The sequence below is a fragment of the Spermophilus citellus genome (assembly GCF_964194105.1).
Source record: "Spermophilus citellus genome assembly, chromosome: 7".
Lineage (NCBI taxonomy): Eukaryota > Metazoa > Chordata > Mammalia > Rodentia > Sciuridae > Spermophilus > Spermophilus citellus.
Window position 1 is genome coordinate 108,952,375 of NC_138188.1, and position 23,858 is coordinate 108,976,232.

Consider the following 23,858-nt stretch of genomic DNA (forward strand, 5'->3'; position numbering starts at 1 on the left):
GTTTTAAGTCATTTGGTTTTATGGTGACTTGTTAGAGAAGCAATAAGAAATGAATACTATATCTAACAAGGGGAGGCCATAACCAGCCCAGGCCATAAACAGCCCTGTCCCAGGAGGTGATCAAGGGAAGTTGAACATCTCCACTGTCTTGCAGGCAAGTCCTGCTGAAGTGCAGCATGGGCTGGATGACCCACAGGCACAGCTCCGCCATGTGGCAGTGCCTTCTGCTTTGTATTCCATGCACAGGTCCCCACCCCTGTGCCTAGCGGTCGGCAAGGCTTGTCCACTGTCACCTCCCAGCTGTGGCCGTGACACTTCTCACAGCCACCCTGAGAGACAGGCAGGCTTTGGGAAGATATCCTAGCAGCCTCTGGGCCTGGGTGCGGCTCAGAGCAAAGCTCTAGCCAGGGACGCCTACCTGAGCAGAGGACGCCCTTGTTCCTGGCACAGGAGAAGTTGTCACACTCGCAGAAAGGCCCGTAGATCTTCCCGAACTCGCTCTCGAAGCAGGAGCACTGGTTGCAGCTGCACTCGCCGCGCCCGCTGCACAGCGGCTTGCCCTCTGCCTCCCGGCACAGGTTCTGGTACACGCTCTGGTTCTCCCCCTCCTGGCACTCGCACCTGGTGCCCAGGTAGCTGGGGTTGCACTCGCAGAGGCCGCAGATGTAGGTCCCGTTCCCGCTGCATCTGGCGCTGTCTGGCTCCAGCCCCACGCTGCAGCCGCAGGTGCAGTTGTAGGTGACCCTCACCTGCAGGCTGTCCCGGAACCCCACAGGCCGCAGGGTGAATGCGTGCTCCACGGGTCTGCTGGGGCAGCTCCGGGCCTCCACTGACACCTCAAAGGACGCCTGGGAAAAGGGAAGAGAGGGGACATTGTGGCCAAGGCAAGCCTGAGCCTCCCAACCACTCAGTGGTACGGAGGAGGCCCAGCCCGTCCCCCCACACAGGGAGAAGCTGCAGAGCCGCGGAGGAGGCCACAGGATGGGCAAGCCCCTGCACCTGCTGGCTCACACTTGACAGGCACTGCGCTTGGGTCTTTGGGTTCTTGAGCATTTATTATATGATCTTGGCTCACCACTTGGAGGAGAGGGACATCCAAGAAAGGCACAAGGGGTCACTGAGTTGACACAGTTCTTATTCTCCCTTTTCACTTCTATCCTACCCTCTTCCCACCTCCACTGCAGTACACCTCTGTCCTCCCCATTTCAAAAGCACCTCATCTAGCAAATATTTTGTGGGCACTGTCTATGCCAGGCCATGGTGCTGGATGCAGGAGGTCAATGGCACCTGCCTGTCCTTCTGAGGCAGGGGCTTATCCTCTGCTAGAGAAGGGATGGGCTGATGCCTGAGATCTCCACAGACCCACCGGAACCCTGCCCTCCACCCCATGCGTCAGTTCTCTGGGAGTGGTTCCCACAGCTGCCTCTTGCCCAGTCAGCCTACCGCCCTTAGGCCTTACAGAAGAGTCACTGTCTGATGAAACATGTCACAATGTGGATAGACTTTCTTTTTAAACAAAGCATGTAAGGGCCGGTTTGATGGTGCACACCTATAATCCCAGCTACTTAGAAGGTAGAGGTGGGAGGATTGCAAGTTTGAGGCCAGCCTGGGCAATTTAGCAAGACCCTGTATCAAAATTAAAAAAAAAAAAAAAAAAAAAAAAGGGCCAGGATGTAGCTCAGTGGTTCAGTACCACTGGGTTTAATTCCCAATACAGCCAAAAAAAAAAAAAAAAATCATGTAAGGAAGTGTTTCTAACTTGGGAGCTTCTCACAGGTTGCCTTGGAGTCAGGCAACAAGGTGGACCTAAGAGGGTGGCAGGGGGTGGGATGGCAGAGATGCCTGTCAGCTGCCCACCAGGCTGGAGGGGGAGGGAAGCAAGAAAGAGGCTCACTCTGATTCTTCTAGGAACTAGAGCCTGACTCCCCACATTCTGCCTCTCCCTGCACTGAGGGAAGGAGCCATGTGGAGATGGAATCACCCAGAAGGACCTCAGAGCAGTCACTGTAAATTCTATGGAAATCCAGACAGGGAGCTGGCATGGTGAAACACCAGGAGAAGTGCTTCTCCCGGGTGGAGCTCTCCCCGCTCCCCAATAGACAGGCCTGGCCCAGCCTGTCCTACCCCACAAACTGGCCCACTGTGTCTGGGCCTGGATGTCTTTGTTTTCCAAAAAATTTCTTAAATCATTCTGAAACTCAGGATGGGTTAGGAACCTCTGTTAGTATTGCTATTTTTTTATTCAAATTATTTATTCGTTTATTTTAAATATTTTTTAGTTGTTGATGGGCCTTTATTTTATGTATTTGTATGTGGTGCTGAGAATCGAACCTAGTACCTCATGCATGCTAGGCAAGTGCACCACCATTGAGTCACAACCCAGCCCCAGTATTGCTATTCTTTTTTTTTTTTTAAAAGAGAGAGAGAAAAAAAAATTTTTAATATTTATTTTTTAGTTTTCAGCAGACACAACCTCTTTATTTATATGTGGTGCTGAGGATCGAACCCGGGCCGCCCGCATGCCAGGCGAGCGCGCTACCACTTGAGTCACATCCCCAGCCCCATGCTATTCTTAATTCTATCATTTGGGTTGGAGTAAGGCTGATCTTAAAAAGTTACCAATTACTTTACTTTACTGGACACTCCTCAGGAAATAATGTTATTTTTTGAGAACACCGAAAATGCCTATTTCTAAATGTTTTACAGATCCTTATCACTCAGAGCTTTACCTCAAAAAGGTTTCTTCCCAGATTCTGTGACATTTAGGGACACCCAGGGTGGTGGGACTGAGCAGGATGGATCAGACTCTCTGGGTCCTGAAAAAAGTCCTACTTGTCAGCAAACCATGACCCAGAGCTCTCAGCAACAGACATCCCGAGTTCAGCACTGGTCAAGACACTGGTCAGCACTGGTAGGAGGTACTTTGGGGTAAGTGTGCTGAGAACAATGGCCAGGTACATCCCAGGGTCAGGGGACACTGGCATGACCAGCCAGCTGTACCCAGTATAGACTACCCTACCTCACTCTATGGAGTAGGGAGGTGGGGGACAAAGGGGAAAGACTGGCAAAAACAAGTTTAAGGTTCAGTTTCTCAGCCCTGAGGTCCAGAGAGGCACGTTCAAGGTGAGGAAACAAGATGGGGATCTGCTGGGCACCAAAATCTGTTGATGACACTAATGGTCAGCAGCAGCTGACCATGGGCACACAGCAAGTGGGGATGGGGCTCGCCTAGAATCAGCTGTGTGTTCTCCTTAGCACATCGCCTGCTAGAAGGAGGCACAGGGTGGAAGCCAGTGTCCAGATCTGGGCACAAAGGGAGTGCCAGCCTTCTTACCATAGTGACCCCAAAGTGGTGGCCAGAGGCTTCTCCAAACCTATCTGCCTTGGGTTGGGAATGATTTGAGCCTGTAGATGGGAAGGGGCTGGGGGCTTTGTTCGACCAGTATCATCCACGGAGCCATCAGGAATGCAGAGGGAAGGGCCAGGGATGTAGCTCTGTGGTAGAGCACTTGCCTAGCATGCACAAAGCCCTGTTTTCAACCCGAGTACCCCCCGCCCCTAAATAGTCAAAAATAAAGAGGAAAACAGCCTTCCAGGGGCCAATGTCTCCCTCTCTCTGAGACCCAGCGAGAAATCCAGAGAGAAAGTGATGTACTTGAAGCTGCCACATCCTAGAGCTACGACTTGCTTGTTAAATGAATAGCCTCTGCCCCACAAAGGCATCTGTAGGTCATAAGTAGAATAAGAGCCAAAGGCATTTAATTACTGAGAGACTGTGGGGAGTGTCCATCTGTGAGCACAACCTTCCCCCACGCAGATGGCCCCATGCCGAGGGATAAAGTAAGGAAAGAGAGAACCAAATCTCCCAAGTCTTGCCAGTGGCTTGTGTTTGTCCAGGATAAGTAGAGGTGTCAGGGGGCCTCTGAATCTGAGCTGGCACCCACTTTGACCAGGATGTGGAAACTCTCACACCACCTGCCTAGCTGGGCAGGCAAGGGACCTGTAGGTCCTGACGGCCCTCCTCAGCCAAAGCTGCTGCAAAGAAATGCTATCGGTGTGACCCCTCGCTGCGGGGCCTGCAGCTTGTTGCCTTATAACCAGAGGACACTCTGTCGGGCCTCAGCTCCTGCTGGACACAGGAATGCTATAAAAAATACTCGGGGAACAGCAAGTAAATCTGCTCGCTTACCCCTCCTTTCAGAGTCTGGTTTCCCTACTGAATTGGGAAAGACTCCAGAGAGGCTGGAATGCAGCTGGAACACGGCTTCTTTGCTGCTCTCCCCTGGCGACTGAGGACTCCAACTCAGTACTGATATTGAGGGCCCCATGTTCCTGGATACTTTCCGGTCTCCCACTCCAAGATTCCAGAGGAAGGTCACAGACGAGGTGGCCCTCCTGCCCAGACTGGTGATTTAATCTCATTGGGATGCTCCTGGTTCCCTGCAGGGCTGCTGGCCTGGTCTACCCTTTCAAAAGGGCTGCCCAGCCCCCACCCAAACCCACCAACCCTGGGGCTATGTGGATGCCAAGTCCACTCAGATCTCAAACAAAACAAAGAGCTGGGGTGGGCACAGGGTAAAGAGCCCAGAAGAGTGGAAAGGAGTGGGGATGGGGAGTGCTGTGGGAAGCCGGTGACAGGCGCTCACTGGGCCTCTTGTGCTGGGCGGTGGTGCTAGCCATACAGCCAGCCACTTGCATACTGATTTGCCAAGGACCTGCTAATGAGAACGACTTCCAGTGACTGGGTCCACTCAGCTTTGCTGGACCAGGGGAGGAAAAGTAGAGGAGCCCCTAAACCCTTACAAAGAGAACCTCGTTGAATTTAAACAAAACCTCAGAGTTTTATTTAAGGAGGATTCTTCTTTGAGGATATCCTTGTCCCTCACTTCCTGCCACCTCTCCTACTTCTTGTTGGACAAAAGTCTTAAGCCAGAGAACATAGGGTGATCACAGAACTGCTACCCCTGATTGGATGGGACCATCAGTCACTGCCTGAGCCTCCACCACTTCTGCAGGAAGCTGCAAATACGAAGAAATGAGATGCACATGAGCCAGCTGTCCCCCACTCCCCAAACAGGACACAAACGCATCCCCAGGCCAGACCTGAGATACCTGCTGAGAGTTGAACACTGTCTGCTTTTCCTAATCCCTCTTCTCCTAGTGAGTTCCAGATTCCTGTCTAGCCATCCCTATTCCTGGTGAGGTACTGGTCCTTAGCCTTCCTAACCTGTAGCATCTAAGAATGGAACCCACCTGACAAACAGTGGCCAGGCCTCTTAGCTTGGCACTTATGTCCTATCAGTGTGGCCTGGGAGCCACTCTCCCCTCAGTCCCCAAGCCCCTCCTTTTACCTCCATGGAAATCACCCTCAGCTGCAAAGGGCGACGCTCTTCACACCCAGCAGACTCGTCTTGCTGCCTGCACCTGCTTTGCCCACCAGTGGGAGCACACAGGAGCACCCACCCTCCCTTCCTATGCCTCCGTCCAGACAGCACCCTCTGTGATGCTGGGCCTTTCTTCCTTGGGGCTCCTGAAGCACCACACCCTATTTGTCATGGCCCTGGTCATGATACGGGGTTGATTCATCTGCATAGTGCCTCTGTGCACAGGAACCTGCGCCCCTGCTTGTGGGCCTCACCTTCACCTCCTGGGTGAGCACAGTATTTGGCACAACATTTAGTGAACACAAGTGGATTTCGCCATCCTGGACATGTTCTGAAATGTGTTTCCTTCAACAAATATCCACAGGGACATACCCACATACTCACTAGGTAGCACACCTGGTTGCTGAAGACCCACTGTAAACCCTGGAGAAAGATCAGCCAGAGAGGAGGGACATCTGCATTCTGGGAGGCTAAAAAAAATCACACTGATCCCAACTGGAAGTGCACCCTTACCTCATCTCCAGGATCAGAAAAATTGACAGACCCCTTCTCTTTCAGCCAAAAGGGGGCAGGCCCCCTGTCATTACAGGCTGGCCTCCTGGGCATGTGCCATGAAGTCCTGCTCAGAAGGTTGGGAGCTTAAATTTAGGCTCTGTTGTTGGGGGTCTTGACATTTCTAATAAATTTTAACATAAACTGTACAATTTCATTTCGTACCATGTCCCACACACTTTGTAGCCAGTTCTGCCCCCCACTGCCTCCAAGGCCCTTAGTGAGCTCAGCCCTCATGGTCTGTGGCCTGGTGTGGCCCTTGTGAGCAACATCATGTCCAGTTCAGACGAGCAGAGTGGCCACTGCTCTGTGCCAGCCTGTCTTCATCTACAGAAAACAAAACCCTGCAGCCCTTGCAGCAGAGCCAGGGGCCATGTGACCGTGGCCCTTGGACTGCACTACAACACTGGGACAGTGAGAAGACACAAAGACCCAGCAGGGAGGCTTGCCTCAGGGCTGCTGCTGTTTCCATAGGGCCACGGCTATTGGATCCCAAAGGCAGAATGCCAAAGGTGCCAGCGTGGGAAGGGGCACCCTGCTTCTTTATTATTGTTTCAAGTGTTCTCAAAATCATCCCAATCCCCAGAGGTTTTTTTCACTGTTATAAAAAAAATGGGATTTAAAATCTTTTTCTAATTTCTGGTCAGTGCCTATTTTTCTGAAGTATCCCAGCAAAAATCAAAAGCTGTCCACCCACTACAGTGTCCATGCCTAAGTGGCCTCTTGGAAGCTTTTACTTGCAAAGTGCATGAGGCCTGGGGGAAAGGCCTGGGCTGTAGCGCTGCACTGGGGTCAGTTTCTGATTTGAGTCCAGGTGTCTGCAGCTCACTGGCAGTGGGACTTCTGGCCAGTTTTCCAGGCCCCTCTTCAAGCCTGATTCTTGCACACTGAAGTGGAGAAGTAAAAGCTACCTTGCAAGCTGCTGTAAGAAGCAGGGAAGGCAGCAGCAAAGCCCACCCCACCTCCGCTACTGGGCGCCTGCCAGTTCCCATTACAGGGAGGCTGATACCACTCCCTTGGCAGGAGAGAGACTATGGTTAGTAACAGGATGTGGCCTGGAGAGGAAAGATGTTGGTTTGGGCCATGGGTCCAGCACTTCTTAGCTGGGTGAGCTTGGGCAGGCCACTCCCACCCCCAAATCTCAGGCTGCCCATCAGCAATGAGTGTGTACTTCGTTCCCCGCCCATGATGGATGGCTGTGGGAACTGACTGTGATGAGGGGCACAGAGGCGCTCAGGAAATCACTCTCTCCTTGAAGGCTCCCATCCATTATCATATTTCATTCTGATGCACATTATTTGAAACAGGTAAGAGCAGGATCATGGGTATTAAAAAGCTCAATGAAGGGGCTAGGCACTTCCCTACCATGTGAGAGGCACTGAGTTTGAACCTCAGCACCACATAAAAACAAATAAATAAAATAAAAATAATAATAATAAAAAAAGTCAAAAGGCTCAGTAAAGGTAGTGTAGGGTGCTGGTTACAGAACCAGAAAGCCCTGGTGATCACTTAAACTCTGTATGCCATGGTTTCCTCATCTGTCAACGTGGATAACAATGTTATCCAATGTCTTCCTCAGAGGGGAATCGGTGGTGAACAGGTGAACACAGAACTATTCATTGTCTAGTTTGTCTCTGGTCCTTCTTGGGACTTAATGTATTTCCCTTTTGGCTTCCATGGGGACCCCCAAATCTTAATGATTTCCCTATTTTTTGCTTAAAGCAGCATAAGTTGACTGCTTTAATGACTTCATAGTCATTATCAACACACACCAATTCCTTTGACCTCCCTGATTTCTAGTCAACTCATGAGAGTTTTGATTGTCACTTTTCTTTTTGAAAACACTTGGCCATTGATTTCCACATGCAGTCTGACCCAAGCAAAGAAAGGTGGCACCATTTCTCTGGGCTTTCAAAAATAATGCAATCCCAATTGGTATCCCCCACCCTGTGCCTCTTTTTGTTTATAAAGCAACACTAGTTATACACATTAAAGCCTTGAGCCACTACAACCTGCTAGACCTTTTAAAATTACTATCAACCATGTTCCCTTTAGCCTAAATGTGAACTAAATATATTAATCCTGAGGATTTCACTCCAGCTCAGTTTTGGGGGGCGGGTAAAATCTTATTTTTTTCCCACTTTATGAGATAAGCTGTTTTCTCCATCTCTGTGATCTTCCCACATTTGATAGGCAAGTTTCCCGTGAGTTAACTCATTAGTTAGCACAACAGACAAGAGACATCTGGAACCTCAGTCAAGTCCTCATAGAAAACACGTTCCTTCACTCTGCAACAAATCTGCCTGACTGTGCTGTCATCAACCGCATTATTTGTCCTACTCATAGGATGCCATTAGAAACATAGGGCCCTGTGTTGCATGTCCTTGCTTATAGATCCCAGGCCTCTCTCCTGTTGTAACTATTCCTTCAAGTAAAGGACTTGTTCTAATGTGTTCCACGTATCATTCTTTCGCTTTGATGACACGGTGTAGCAAACATTCCATACCCAGATCTGCAGTCATATGTTGTTTTTTTCTGGTCATTTCTGCCCTTTTCCACTTTCTGAACTGGATTTCTGTATATGTGTGTGCCGTGCTGGGGATTGCATCCAGGGCCTTGTGCATGTGAGGCAAGTGCTCTACCATTGAGCTACATTCCCAGTGATTTTTTAATTTTGAGACAGGATTTAGCTACGTTGCTGAGGCTGGCCTCAAAGTTGTGATCCTCCTGTCTTAGCCTCCCAAGTAGCTGAGATTACAGGTATGCACTACTGTAGCCAGCATAATCATCTCTTTAAACCCTACAACTTTAAGGCTTTAGTGTTTTTTTAAAATTCATTTTGATTGAGTAATCATTATAATTGATCAAAACAACATCAATACATTATAATGTTAACAATTATAAAAATAACAATTAAAATTTTAATGGAAGTGTCTCTTTAATGAGATCAGGTCTTTCCCCCAAAGAGTTGATAGGTACGTAAAATAACATTACTTATCGCTAAAGAAGGCAGGAATCACAATCAATTATATTTCTATTTTTGTACAGATATAAGCACAAAAAACTTATGTGCATAAATAGAAAGATGGAGACGGGAAGAGTTTTTGTTATGGTCATGGCTTCTTGTTCTACAAATGCCTTCCTCTTCTTCCTTTTTTCTTTTATTTTTCCCTATGAATTCCCTCTGAGTGAAATGCTATCATTTGTAATGACTTATCTGACATCTTGATTAGGCCTTCTTTCAAGTTTGTTAAAAAGCCAAAGACACTTGTAAATAACCTATCTTACACGATGATTTGTTTCCATTACCGAAGTAAAGAAAGAAAAGGATTTGTTCCCCAGTCATTAGAGATCTTGACTCTCTCAACTTCCATGTCATATTCCAAGTGTCCCTTTGTTTGGGTGCGTCTGTTGTGAGATGTGGAAGGGGTGAGAGGCTGGCCTGCGTGTTGTGAGTGGGCAAAGGACAATGTGAGAGGTGGCGGGGAAAGATCTTTGGTGGAAAGTGAGAAGACCCCAGAACACCACTGCTGGGATGTGAGCAGCCTTGCGGCCACACCCACGTCTCCTTGAGTCAGGGGAGAAGTCAGCTCACCCACGCTTTGGCCATCATTAGCGCTTACATGTGCCCTGAGGACAGAGTCATCCATTTTTAAAAAGTCCATATGCTTTTTCTAACTAGATTCTCTGAATTATGGAAGAGAGCTTTCCTTCACTCCCTTCCGACATTCTGAGCAACAGAGCAAGTCAGGAACGGATCTCCTGTTCTTCTCCCAGAAGCATGGACCTCCTGGTGGGCAGCCCTCCATCACCACTCTGCCACCTCAGCACCAACATTGGCACGTGTTCTCAGCACCCATAAAAGCTCTTCCTGGCTCCCACACTCAAGTCCTTGGTGTGGCATACAGCAGTCTGTCTTTACATACATCACTTACATGTATTATCTGGCAAGCCACCTGTTCCCCCTAGTACTGTAGAGTCAGCCATTCATCTCATCAAATCAGAATACGTGGGTGGCTTTTTTCAACTTCTACAGAAAGAAAAAGCATGGAGCAGATTATGTATCCAAGGCACAGAGTAAGCTCCAGGAGAGCAAGAATGGAGGCTGGGTCTCTCAGGGTCCACTGGATTGCATCCCTGTCGTGCTCAGAGGATAAAGGTTTAAAACTCCAGGGGCACAGTGTCGTCTTGAGGGAGGCTGAGGTGGCAGTGCACTGAGGGTGGTCTACCAAGCAGGGCTCCTTAAGCAGCCCGCCTGGGACTGAGCGTGAAATGCAGAGCAGACTTAGGAAACGCCCCAGGATCCTCAATTGGAAGACAGAACACAAACTCCCAGAGGACAACAGTAAGTACAAGTCATTAGAATCCCAAGACTAATGGCCAAGGCTAACAAGAGCTCATAAACCAGAGGTGAACACTTACCGTGTCCCCAATCTTCAGGTCTTCACATTTCCTCTGACCTGGGTAGGATACGCCATCTTGGCAGGTGGCAGTGAAGAAGAGATTGAGATCCTCAGGCTGATCCCAGACCGACAGCTCCACCTTAGACCGGATACTCTGAACAGAGGGAGACAGCAAAGCCCAAACCACTTAGTAAAGGCCACAGCTGAGGTGACGTTGGCGCTGGTTTTTGGATGCCACATGGCTTCCTCTAACCCAGGAGGCTTAAGCCAAGGAAAGAGCCAGCAGGCTTGGTCCCCTGCCCTCCCCCCTTTCTCTTCTCTCTACACCCACACACACCATCTAAGTGGAGCTAACTTGAGGTTTCCCTCAATGAGCTTGGACACATTAATAATGATCTACCTGCCAAATTATATTAGTATCTACTTCAAAAGGTTATATTTGGTCTCCTGCTTCCATCTCCAGAGTCACTTCTCATCCCCCTCCCCAGCTTCACAGGTACAGTTTCTAAAAATCCCAGCATGTGCTCTCTAGGATTTGGGCCTTTTCAGGACCAAGATAACAATTCCTCACTCCATCCAGCACCTTATCATCCTGCAAAACCAGTTCGGCAGGCACTTTCTCCAGGACCCACCCTATCATCCTTCACACTCAAGCTTGCCCCCACATCAGATGAGGCCCTTGTTCATGAGTCTGAAACTACATTATGAGAGACCCATCTTCTTTGTAGGTTAAGATGGTGCAGGAAACAAAAAGCAAGTCAAAATGATTTACTGGAACAGAAAAAATAAAAGACTGAACACACCAGGTATCAGAAAGCACGTGGAGCATCGGGGGCTCTCGTTCATCTGGTTGGAGTGTTAGTTGGGACAGCCCTTTAGAAACCATTAGGCAATATCTCCTAAAGGTCAGGCCATCCTCAGACCTAGCATTCACCAGAGGATTATCCCCAACAGAAGGGTTTACGTCACTAACAGACCTAGGCAGAAATGTTTATAGCAATACAGTTTATAATAGCTAAAACCTGGAAACTACGCAAAAGCCTAGAATAGTAGAATGGATTTTAAAACCTGCTGTGTTTTCACATGGTAGGGGGCCTTACAATAATGATAATGAACCAAATACAACTACATGCAAGGACAGTGACAAATCTCATGAATGTAACACTGCCTGAAAGAAGCCAAGACACAAAGGCTTACATGTTATATGGCTCTATTTACAGTCATAAAGACATTTTGGTTCACAACAGACCACATATACTAATGTGGTCCCATAAGATTATAAGAGCTGAAAAATTCTTTTTTTTTTTTTAAGAGAGAGAGAATTTTAATATTTATTTATTTATTTATTTTTAGTTTTCGGCGGACACAATATCTTTGTTTGTATGTGGTGCTGAGGATCAAACCCAGGCTGCACTCATGCCAGGTGAGCGCGCTACCGCTTGAGCCACATCCCCAGCCCTGAAAAATTCTTAATACACAGTATTTTTACCATACTTTTTCTATGCTTAGATATGTTTACATACACAAGTACTTCATTGTTTTACAACTGTCTACAGTATTCAGTACAATAATAGGTTGTTCAGGACTGTAGCCTACAGCAAGAGGCTGTATCACACGGCCTCGGTATGCAGTAGGCTCCATCATTTGCCTTATGTAAGTACACTCTATGATGACTTTTGCACAATGAAGAAGTTACCTAAGGTTGCGTTTCTCAGCATATGTCTTTGTCCCTGTTGTAAAACAGTGTACAATTTGCTGACCAAAAACAGGTAAAACTTATGGTTACCCTTGGCAGACAGAGAGGGACGTCCTGGTGTTGGAATTGTTCCTGTGTTTTTGACCCAGGTGCTGGATACTCAGTTTGTGAAAAGTTCATGTGATTTTCTATATGTCTGTTGGTTTTGAAAAACTGCCTTTGAAAATCTCTAAGGAAGATGTTACTCTGGAGACCAGGGGCCAATGGAGTAATTGGCTTGTATATAAGAGTCATATTTTATCAAACATTAAGAAAACAACCATCCTAACACTAAGCACTCTGAGCAGAGCAAGACATCATACTCTGAGAGACACATGGAACCAAGACCAGGCTCCCACGGTCCTTCCTTCTCAGGTGCACCCCCGGGAAGCACAGCTGTCGAACAGAACAGCAGGCAGAATTGCCTCTTGTGGGTTTTCTTTTCTCTTTCTTTTTTTGCTGAGCATATAGTGTTAAACTTGAATAAGTGAAATATTCAGTTTTCCAAACAAATTAACAGCTTGTTGAAAATACTCTGCAAAAAAAAAAAAAAAATTCTCTCTCTTTGCAGCCAATTGTTTAAGTGCTTCTACACTCTAAAAATATGATTTTTCTTAAATCTACTTCCTCTTGTAAGTGCCAGCTTTAGCTGGTCAAGGGTCACAAAGGCAATACTCAACTCGGCATTCTCTAGCTGAGCAGCTGTTTGCAGATCTGTCTTCCAACTGTACGTGAGTTGGACGCATACCTCTCTGAGACTCAGCACAAGCGCTTTTTGAATGATGGGATGGACGAAAGAATGAATGTTTTAATAGGGGCTAAATGACTTAGGCCAAGCAGATGAAAATTAAATTTATTTTTAAAGACAAATTAAATTTTTAAAATTTATTTATAATTGTTAATAAGTATGAGGATGAGATAAAACAGCATACCATAAAAGAGTTAGGTAGACCAGAGCTACACCAAAAATTGAAAACAGTCACTTGAAATATGAGGGCCCTGTGGTCCAGCAGCAGCAAAACGTTGGAAGGAAGCACTGGCATTTCCCCACCGAGATCTGCCAAAGCTGCCGCTGATCTGTTAATGGAGGACTTGGCAAGAGGAGAAAGAACACCAGGGATGGGGACTCCTACTCTGTGGTTCAGTAACTGCAGCAGGATGGAGATCCAGTCCTATCCTCTACTTAGGCCACGAGACCCTAAGCTTGTGCTCTGACCCGAATTCCTGCTCCCCACAGTGCTGGGGAGTCAGGAACTCTTGGGATGTTAGAGGTAGCAGAAACCATGGAGATGATTGAGTTCAAACCTCTCGTTGAAAGTAGCAAAAACCAAGGCCCAGGCTTAGCTGCTGGAGGCACGCAGGACCAGCAGCAGGCTCTCTCCATCCCCCCTGGTAGGCACCTGAACCCTCTCAGCAGAGACACACTTTTCTCTGTGGAACTGCTTCTCTGACTTTGGGAAGTGTGTACCCTGGTTGGAGGTATGGGTCGGTCTCCCCCAAATGGGTGAGTTTCTGGAGGGCAGGGCTGGGTTTGGTTCACTGCTACATTGCCATGGTGTAGCATGACGCCTGCCACCCATCAGGACATTAGGGTACATCTGTGGACGAAGGAAGGAAGGGCAAGACATAATAGAGAATCAAAGCTGCAGGAATCAGTTCTTACGCAGGAAGGCCTCTATACGTGGCTCACTGGAACTCAATAAATTCCTACCAGACTTCCCTCTGGACATGATTCCTTATTCCCCTTCCTAGGAAAAGGAGACAATGTCAAGAATGTCAGAAGTTTAAAGCCTATTCTGTAACGTACCCGGTCAGGTTAGGTCACATCTGTAATTGCTTTAAGTCAGGCCAGCTGTGCAGTGGGTGGAGCAGACTTTATGGCAACAACCAAAAGAGAAACATGTGCCCGGCTAGGGGAAAACACGCCACGGCTCTGATGTCACTCCACATGCAGCCCAAGTGGTTTCCAGCTCATTCTGTCCTCTCCCACTTTCAAGAGGCCCATGATTTCTGAGTCCTACCTCCCCCTTGTCCGTGGGGCATGCTGCTGGCATCTGTGAGTACAGACCCGGGGCCTGTGGCTGAGCCCTGAGAGAGAACCTCTCACCAGGACCTGCTCCAGGCCAAGTTCCAGGCTGCCAAACTCCCTCAGGAGGAGGTGGTAATTCCTCACACTGAAGAATTGGGGACAGCAAGAAAAAAACGTATAAACCCACGAGCTGACAGATGCACATTACAAAAACTGCATGCAACAGGCTGCTTCCACAAGACACCGCCTTATACCTTGCCTTGGCGCTTGGCTCCCTCCTCAGCGGGCCAAATACCACGGCCATCTCATCCGCTACATACGCTCCAACCCAAACCTCAGAGTGGCCCACAGAGCACTGGCCAGCCGTCCAGAGGAGGGAAGAGTCAACACCCCCGCCTAGTCATGTGTTGTGTTGACTCACACGAAATCCACCACAAATTGCTCCAATGGGAAGGTAACACCGGAAATGCAATAGTAAAGCAGAGCTGTGACCAGACCCTGGCCAGAGAGCAGCAGGCGAAGGGCTGTGGAGAGCCTCTCCTGCTGGCCAAAGTGCACCCCACACACGACAGCCAGGGTAGACTCGCATCCAGGGCAAGTGCCAGGAGCCTGGAGCCCAACCTGGGCCTCCCCACTGCCACCCGACAGCAGCAAGAGGATGGTACCTGAAGGAAAAACAAAGCTCCCTTCCTACTCTCAAGTCTCCTCACCATCCAACACCCGAGGGGTGGGAATCCCTCCACCCCCGACCCACACACCAGGCAATCCTCCATCTAGCCGTGTGGCCTGTAATTCAAATCGATTCAGTTCTGACACTGTCTACCTGGAGACAAGTGTCAGATGCCACAGGTGGGGGGCTCAGTTCTATAAGGACCCCCACACACTTCAGATGTCAGTTATAAGTGGTAGGTTGTGACTTAATCTCGGACCCACTGGCTATAAATCTGGGTTCTCATCCAAATTATGCTAGGTTCATGTATGAATATACCACAATGAATCCTGCATATATGTGTAATTATAATTCACTAGTTTAATAATAATAATAAAAATAAAAGGGAGATTAGTAGAACAGAACAAATGGACTCCTGAATAGGGAGGAGGAAGGAAGGGAAAGGGAAGCTACTAGGGAATGAGATTGACCAAATTATGTAATGTCCATGTGTGAATATAGCACAAGGAATCCCACTATTATGTATAATTAGATTGCACCAATATAAAATAAAATTAAAGAAATAAATTAGGGTTTCCATGATGTCTTCCTCAAGTTCAATTAATTTATTAGGATGGGCTTAAAGAATGCAGGGAAAAACCTAACTTATGTTTATAGGTATGTTAATAAAAGCTATAATAAAGGATATATGATCCAGTATGTCCATGCTTGTGTGTAATCTCCATACAAGCATGGACATCCAGATCCCCTCAGCCACAGGAAAATGCTGATGCACAGAGCTTTCCCTGTTTCTGGCAAACTCCACCCAGCTAGTTCTATGGAACTGTGTGTCATCATGCTCTCTTTATCAAAGCCACAGAGGCAGAGGGCCTGGGCCCTCACCAGGAAATACTCTGAGGGAGCCCAGGAGGTCTGTTGGCTGCTGGTGGGTCTGAACTTGAGCTGAGGATGGAAATGCCGGGAAGGATCTTCTCCCCAGAAGCCAGCAGGAAGGAGTCTTCTCAGTACCCCACTGAGCCCAGATGAGGCTGCTCCTTTGGTCATGATTCCTTTAGTTCAGTGTCCAGCGCTTGAGACCTGAGAAGCTTCCAGTGAGGAGAGATCCCAGGAAAGAGGTGACCTTGCAGGCCTGGGTCTTCCCTCACACTCCCTTCTCAAAGCCCTCTCAGTATGTGGTGTTTCAGCAGATCTGCGGTGCCCACATAAACAAGCAAAATTGTTCTCCCTCTTTCTGAAATGCAAACCAAATTACTCACTGCATAATCTGAAAACCACTAAAGTATAAGTCAATTTGGGAAACACTGTCTCACTGGGCTCTGGGCTCTGAGGTGGCCACTGGATCTTGTGAGGATTTAAATGTCAGAGGATGTTAGTATGTGGGGAACTTAGTAAGGGAGGAAGAGGACCCCAAATTATCGCAGGAGATGGGCTGACATGACCAGGAGGAAGGGAGGGCAAACTAGCCAGAAGTCCTCACACTGCCCAATCTGCTGTCATTAGGGCACTGGGTCTCAGAGAGACAAGGTGCCACGCTGGCTACACCCTGACTCTAAGGTCCCTCAGTGACTCCTGATTTAGCTGAGTAGCACTTCATAACTCAAAATAGGGCCACATCTGTAGGTGGACAAAGTCAACACTGGGAAAGGCAGGGTTCCAAATTACTCATTCATAAATCAGTTACTACAGGGAAAGCAAGATGATTCTTATCACAGATATGTAATGCCTTACCGAGAGGTTCCCAGGTTAGCCCACAAGTCTATTTTATGTAAATTTGGGACTAATAGTGTTACTTCATGATACTTTATTTCAACAGGCTGATGATTCTGAAATCTGATCTAGAAATTATCCCACCCCTGAGGGCATGGCGGGCACTGGATGCTGCAACCATATTGGGCCTAGCGGGGAGGGGATGGCCAAGGGAACATACTTCCCAGTACAAAAAATTGTGCTCCCCATTTCCTCAGGGAAGATGGGTCTGAGTCAAGTGTTTCTTGGATGTCGTGAACTGAGGGAAAGGAAGGTGGGGAAAAGAAAGATTTGGGAAGTGATTCCTTGAATGATTGGCTTGAGATATGGAAGTGACTCCTAAATCATGACCATGATCTCCTGCACTTACACTAGAGCCATGTGCCCAAGATGAGTTACAACAGCAGAATCTCATGTGCCATTCAGAATCCCTCCGAAAGGGCTCAACTGCAATCAAGTCTTCAGTGTGTGGGCAAAATGATATTGATTTTTTTCTTGTGTCCCCTTTGTCCCTGTTAGTCTGCAGTTCTCCGCTGAGTCCTACAAGGATAAGGAATTCCAACTGGCCTGCTTGCCGTGAGGCAAAGGTTGGAACACATGCCTCTCGCTTCTCACAGCCTGCAGCTGTGGCTAGCGGACGCCCTGCTGGCCTCACCCAGGGAATAAACGCTCTGCAAGACCATCTGGGCAACTGGATGGGTGGAGAGCACCAGCACACACCCACAAGAGGTATCAGAACTGGAGGTGACCCCAGGCTGTGGGCCTGAGTCTCACTGAGCCACTTGCTGGCTCACTGGGACCAGCTGAGGATGAGAGGGTGGAGACTGCAGAGGGAAGTAGAGTCAGAGCAGAGCTGAGTCCATGAGCATGACGCACTGCCCCCCTGAACCCACATCAGTCCCCAGGCCCTCAGTAGGAGTGAGCAGGATGGAGGAGGCAATGGGGGCCAAGGCAGAGACTTACATTGTATGCATTGATAATCAGCTGAATGATGTTCTTGGAATCTCCATGTAAAATCTCCACTGTGGTCCCAGGTATCAGGGCTGTAAAATTCTTGAAAAAGAAAGAAGGAAGTAAGTCCATTTTGCCTTCCGTTCCATCAGAGTGAACACTCCTCTACTGACTAGAACACTAAGGGCCCGGCACTCGTGGGCCACCCTCCTGCACCACACATGGGAGCAGCTACCACAAGGGAGGGTGAGAAGAACTGGTGCAAGGACTGACTTGCTGCAGTGGCTGAGGAATCCCAGCCCCTGGGGACCTGTGGGGAGAGGCTGACAAACCTGCTCTAAAGCACAAAGTCTTGGAGACCTTGCCCCTCTGGCCTGTTAGGGACATCCTCTGTCCATCCTCTGAGGAGGACATGTTTTTCTTGCCTCACTCCTCTGGTCTACACAGGTGGTCCCATGTTCAACTTCCAGGATATACTCTCTGTCCCCAGGAGTGCAAAGGGCTAGTTTCCCAAGGGTCTCAAGTACACTTTCTTTCCTCAATAGGGAGCTGAGGACCAATAGAATGCCCTCCGGAGGACCTCTGGATTCCTCCGAGTGTGGTCTTGGGACAAAGCAGGCAGCCCTGAAGGACTGGCTGCCCTCTTCCCTCAGTACTAACTCCTAAACACGGCTCTTGTAACAGGGATGGAGCAGCCACTGCCCTCAGCCTGCAAAGTCCCTTATATTTTTTTTATTTTTTTAGTTTTTATTGCATGTAACATACTCCCTGGCCTCATTCATGTTCCATATCAAACAGTTACTGATGATGGCAATCTGACAAATCCACTTTCCAAAAACAGAAAGTCCACATTTATGGCATTTTGCAGAGTCCCTATGAGCCACTTCCCTGAGCCAGGGGACTTGGTTCTGGGAAAGGATGGCTAAAGCTGAGTAGGATTTCTTTTCTCGTCTCATAAAACATCTGGAAGCCCACGACAGTACATACCTGTTAATCCCTCTAAAAATGTACTTTGTAAAACGCATCAGCCTGCCATTTTCCAAACAAACAAAACAGCAACAACAGACTGTCCTCCCTGTTTTCATTGTCTAGAACAGTCTCACACTAAAAGAAGCTCAAGAATTCCCAAAGACACCTGTGGCTTTTCACCAGGAATAGTCTTCATAAGAGTCATAGAAAGACAGGATCAGACAGGATTCTTTGTGGATATTTAGGGGATTCCTGGTGAAGTTTCCTAACCTCTCAGCAAAAAGGACATCAGAGGTGAGGGTGGGCTTCACCTTCAGCTCACAGAAGTTGTGTATCTCGGGTTTCAAGTTCAATGTGTGACCTGCCCATGGTGTCAGGAAAGAGTGCTCACAGGGGAGATGATGACGACGCATGACAGGACAGCCTGGGAACAGTCTTATTAGATGGAAAGGACCCTACAGATGGCTCTGTGCCATCAGGACATTGGCTGTTCTCTTGGGGAGCTCCTATCCCAGACGACCGCTGGTCTCCCACTCTCTGCTAAGGAGGCATAAGGAACGCTGGAGTAGTGATGCAGGCTGCTCACTTGAATATTTAAGTGCACATCTGCACTTATTTCCCTTCCCTATAGAGTATGCCCCTCCACGTTTCCATTTTATCAACAGAAAAGTGGGGATTCACGCCATTTTCAAGGATTTTCTCAGAATCAAACTGGATACCATAAGTTTAAATTCCTTGTAAAGATATTCATGGCTGTGTGAATGCTTGAGTTTTCTTCAATATTAAGATTTTTTCCACTGGATCAAGTCAGAGCTACACTGCACTCCTCCTTTGTCTCTCGCCACACAGAGCAGGGCTGGGAACAGGCCTTACCACTCTCCCACCCAGTTCTAACCTCCCTTAGAGTCAGTGAGGCCCCAGAACCAGTCCGCTCCCCACCCCCACCCCAAGGCATACCTTGTAGAGCATATAGTGGTTTTTCGTCACTGCAAAAATGAGGTTGATGTTGTTCTCTGCCAGCTTCTCTCCAAGCAAGGCAAGGGACGGATAGTCCTAGGGCCAGGGCAAATCAAGGCTGTGACACTTGGGATGAGCTGAGAGCCCAGCACCTGCTCCAACACACACTCAGCTGCTCCACATTTACCATGAAAAGGAAAGGTTTCCCTCAGGTGGCCCCTCAGAACCCTCAGTCCCCAGTGGCAGGTCCTGACTGAGGGACTGTGCAGAGGCACCCAAAGAACCCTGAGATACTTGCTAGACACCCCAGAATGGTTAAATGAGGACTGGGGCTTCTCCAGGCTGCTGTGTCTCCATCATCCAGCAAGATGCTAAGGCCCCAAGGAGAGCAACCACTGTGTTCTACCATCTGCCTTCAGCACTCTGCGCTTCCCTCTCTGCCCTAAGACCTTCCCTTGCCCTATTTTCCATTTCCTGTGCCCAACCACAGTCCCTGCTCATGGCTCCGAACAGTAGGAGGCTGCTGACCACTGGGCTAAAAGCTGGCCATGGGGTGGGATGCAGAGCCAGGAGGCAGGAGGAGGCTGAGAAGCAGTTAACAGGGTCCTCAAGGATTTTAAGGTCTGCTGAGGGGCATAGAGGTTGCCATCAGTTGAGGTCCTACAGTCTCGAGTCTTTTCTCCAGATTCCACCACTCCTGGATAATTTGAAAGGCTTCAACATGATCACTTCTTGAAACTGGAGAAAAATGGGCTTTTCTCGCAAAGAAAATTGGGAAGAACTCCTTCCTGGCCAGACACCAGAATGGATTTGGGAAAGAAGAAGGTACAGATTTCTGGAAAAGACCACATTGTATGTGTGGCAAGAGCTCGAGAGTTGTTGGGGCTGGGTAATGGGTATGCAGGGGTTTGCAGTGCTTGTCTATTATTATATGTATTTGAAGTTCTGTATAAATTCTCTTAAATTAAGTGGCTATTGTCACAGGCTATTGGGAGTGGAGGATTCCCGAGGCTCCTGGTCCAGCAGTCCACCTGCTGCCCCTCTGACACTGACAGGGAACTCACTGCCTCGGGGCCGTTTCTAGAAGCCAGGAATCCTCCCTGTAACTTCCATCCCAGTCGTGAGCTCTGTAGGAAACTATTCCTCACATTCCTAAAAGATCCCCTCTGCCCATGGTCTATCCCAACTCCCCCGGTTACCTTCTTCCTCTACCAAAAATCTCCCCACTTGGATACATAATGGCAGAAAGATGAACCTGCTACAGAAATCCCTGGGAAATGTCCCAAGTTAATGAGGAGTTCCAGAAACCCACTTGGAGAAGAGAGAAAAAAGGATGAGACCAAGAACCGACCAAAGGCCAGTGAGGACTGAGGGCCAGAGAAAGGATCAGAAGCGGGGTGAACAGTTAAACCCCGGGAAGGGTCCCCCTCGGAGCCTGTCTGCCCCTCACCATCTGGTTGGACGCAGTGTACTCGTTGGCCTCGTTCAGATGACACTGGCCATCATGTGGCTGCACCAGGCCCCCCAGTTTTCCATCCAGTGCGATGTGGGGCACGTCATCCGTTGTGAACACCAGTAAGTGCAGGGCGTCCTTTCGCCAGCCGATCTTCTCCTGCAGGACAGAAAGTGGAAGGTCAAGAGTCCTCCTGCCCAAGCCTTCCCTGGGGCATCTGTGGGACACTGGCCCATGTCCAGGGCTTGTAGTCTAATCGCAGGCATGCCCTGGCCATGTGCCCCTATGGCTCACTCTTTAAGCCTCTGGTAATAGGTTCTGCAGAGGCTTAACAGACCTACAGCCTGGGCCCAGGAAACCTAGATGCACAGACAAATCTCTAAGCCTTCGCCCACACAAGCTCCTGTGCCTGGACCCCACCCCACCCCAGGTCATCACATTCATCCAGCTCCTTTCAATGACATCTCCTTCCTATCTGCCCCTCTTTCACCTCACCTATTATTCCTTCCCCAGATCCACTCCAGCCACCCCATCACATGCTCTGGCTGGGTTTGTCTGAGATAATAGTTAAATAATGGTTAAATAAACATCTCAGTCCTCCAGTTAGACATGAGTCACTCAGGACGAGAGTTCAAATGAACAAGAGACGGGGAGACAGGTCTGATGTTTGAGGAGTTGGTAAGAACTGCCGTCTATTCTGGTAGATGTAAACCATTCCAATTATTAACAGAACCATTTCCTGTCTCAAGTCAGTCAGATCAGCTCTTTTCCTCCTTCCTGCTTCACTAAATGGAATTTATCCAATCTTTTTTTTTTTTTTTTTTTGGTACTGAGGATTGAACTCAGGGATGCTTTACCACTTAGTCACATCCCCTACATTTTTATTTATTTGTTTGTTTGGAGACAGGGTCTTGTTGTATTGCCAAGGATGGCCTCAAACTTGTGATCCTCCTGCCTCAGCCTCCCAAACTGCTGGGATTATAGTCATGCACCATCATGCCTGGGAATTTACCCAGTCTTTGGGCTGTACCCTTGCTAAATGCAATCTGTGTGGCAAGGGAAGGACTCTATTTTTCACATCTGTCACTGTGGCCCCAATGTGGCACATAAACACTCCCAGTCATTATGATCAGAAGAAGCTAGACTCTGACACAGAGCAACAAACAAGTGGTATATATGGCCACTTCTTACTAAGAGTGAAAAGGCATCCCAAGATGTGTTGGCAACGGGGTGAATGGATGCGGGACTTCAGCACTGCCCAGAGTCAGCTACCTGCGCACCTCTAACACTGAAATAAGAGACTGGGTCACAGATGGAACAAGTGGAATACTATTGCTCTTACCCTGCAGATGAGGAGCCAAGGGCATCAACCTCTCTCACTCGTTTCAAAAGTGATACGGAAAAAGCTTGATGACTATGATACTGTCTTGCTCCAGAAGCAGCTTGGCCTTGGAGAAATACATCACCAAATGTCAGGGAACACAAGGGAGAGAAGGGGTTGGACAAGAAGCCAGTGAGGACTGGGAGCCGGGGACCACTGTGAACAATGACCTCCCTCTTTTGGGGAGTCGGTTTCCTAGGCACTCAGCATCCACCCAGTATACAGCCACTCATCTCCTGCTGTATGCCAGGCCCCACAGAACATCCTGGGTACAGAAAAGCTTGCTCCAGGTCTCAGAAAGTTGAAAGCCTCAACACACCATGATGAACATGTCAACGAGGGCAAATGCAAGGTGGATGGAAGCTGGGGAGGGCAGGAGGACTTCCAAGGGAAGCAGAACTTAATGAAGAGGACATTTTGAGGAAGCTGAAGGAAGAAATAAGGAGGGAGAAGGTCGAAGAGGGGTGGGCATTTTAGGGACTAGCAAAATACAGAAGAGAAAGAAGCACAGCAAGGAGGTGGGACCCAGAGGTAAGCCTTGACAAGTAGAAGTTGGGATGTGGCTCCTTTTGACAGCACTGGCAGGGGTCACAGTGAGGTTCCTGGGTTGCTGCCAGTGTTCTGTTGCTTGACCTGGTATTTTCATTTTGAGAATATTTCTCAAGATGTACTCTTATATATATAGTTTATTGAGTGTATATTTATAAAGAGTTACAAACTTCAAAAGAAATAAAACAATGTATCACAAGCCACTGAGTATGGAAGTGAGGGGACAAAAGGCTTGGGAGAGAAAGCATAATGAGAGAGCTTTTGGACAGGCGGGGCAGCCCATGCCTGTAATATCAGGGACTCAGGGGGCTGAGGCAGGAGGATTGCAAATTTGAGGGCAGCCTCAGCAACTAGTGAGGACCCTGTCTCAAAATCGAAAATAAAAAGGTCTGAAGACTTAGCTCAGTGGTAAAGCACCGCCGAGTTCAATCCCTAGTTAAAAAAGAAAAGAAAGAGAGAGAGAGAGAGAGAGAGAGAGAGAGAGAGATATCGAGCGCACTTGGCAGGAAAATGTTGATTTATTAGCCACAAATCATGTACTAAAAACAGTGTAAGATAGTAGAAGATCAACCTTCAATTTGACAAAATGTATTAAGAACCTTACAGAAAATTGAGACCTAAATAAATGGACAGAGGTATCAGTTTCACGATCGAGGAGTTAATCGTGTTCAGATGTCATTTTTCCACAAAGGGACTCACAGACCTGACATGTGCAAATAAAAGGAAAATTACTTTGAAAGTGACACATAAAGAACATTTCAGAATGGCCTTGGGAGGCCAAGAAAGGGGCAGCACTGTGCAGGATTCTACCTGCTGCCTAGGAATCCACCCTTAGACTCAGTGGCATCTGGACTGGCCCGAATGACCTAATGACTAGACAGCTACATTGTGCCCAGAGGCTCAAAATGCATATCAAGAGGTTGAATTCTTTTTTTTTTTTTTTTTTAAGAGAGAGTGAGAGAGGAAAGAGAGAGAGAGAGAGAGAGAGAGAGAGAGAGAGAGAGAGAGAGAGAGAGAGAGAGAGAGAATTTTTTAATATTTATTTTTTAGTTCTCGGCGGACACAACATCTTTTTTTGT

The 23,858-nt window shown here is 48.1% G+C and overlaps 1 protein-coding gene across 2 annotated transcripts in view; it reads right to left on the bottom strand.

Annotated features, from left to right (window-relative positions):
* Window positions 1-23,858, bottom strand: part of ITGB5 (integrin subunit beta 5) — a 114,622-nt gene that overhangs the window by 32,077 nt on the left and 58,687 nt on the right. For both annotated transcript variants that reach the window (XM_081301261.1, XM_081301260.1), the window contains exons 6-10: window positions 20,847-21,008; window positions 19,397-19,492; window positions 17,483-17,572; window positions 10,359-10,493; window positions 419-848 (exon numbers count right to left, since the gene is read on the bottom strand). In XM_081301261.1, coding sequence (XP_081157387.1) covers window positions 419-848; window positions 10,359-10,493; window positions 17,483-17,572; window positions 19,397-19,492; window positions 20,847-21,008 — 913 coding nt within the window. The remainder of the gene's footprint in view (window positions 1-418; window positions 849-10,358; window positions 10,494-17,482; window positions 17,573-19,396; window positions 19,493-20,846; window positions 21,009-23,858) is intronic.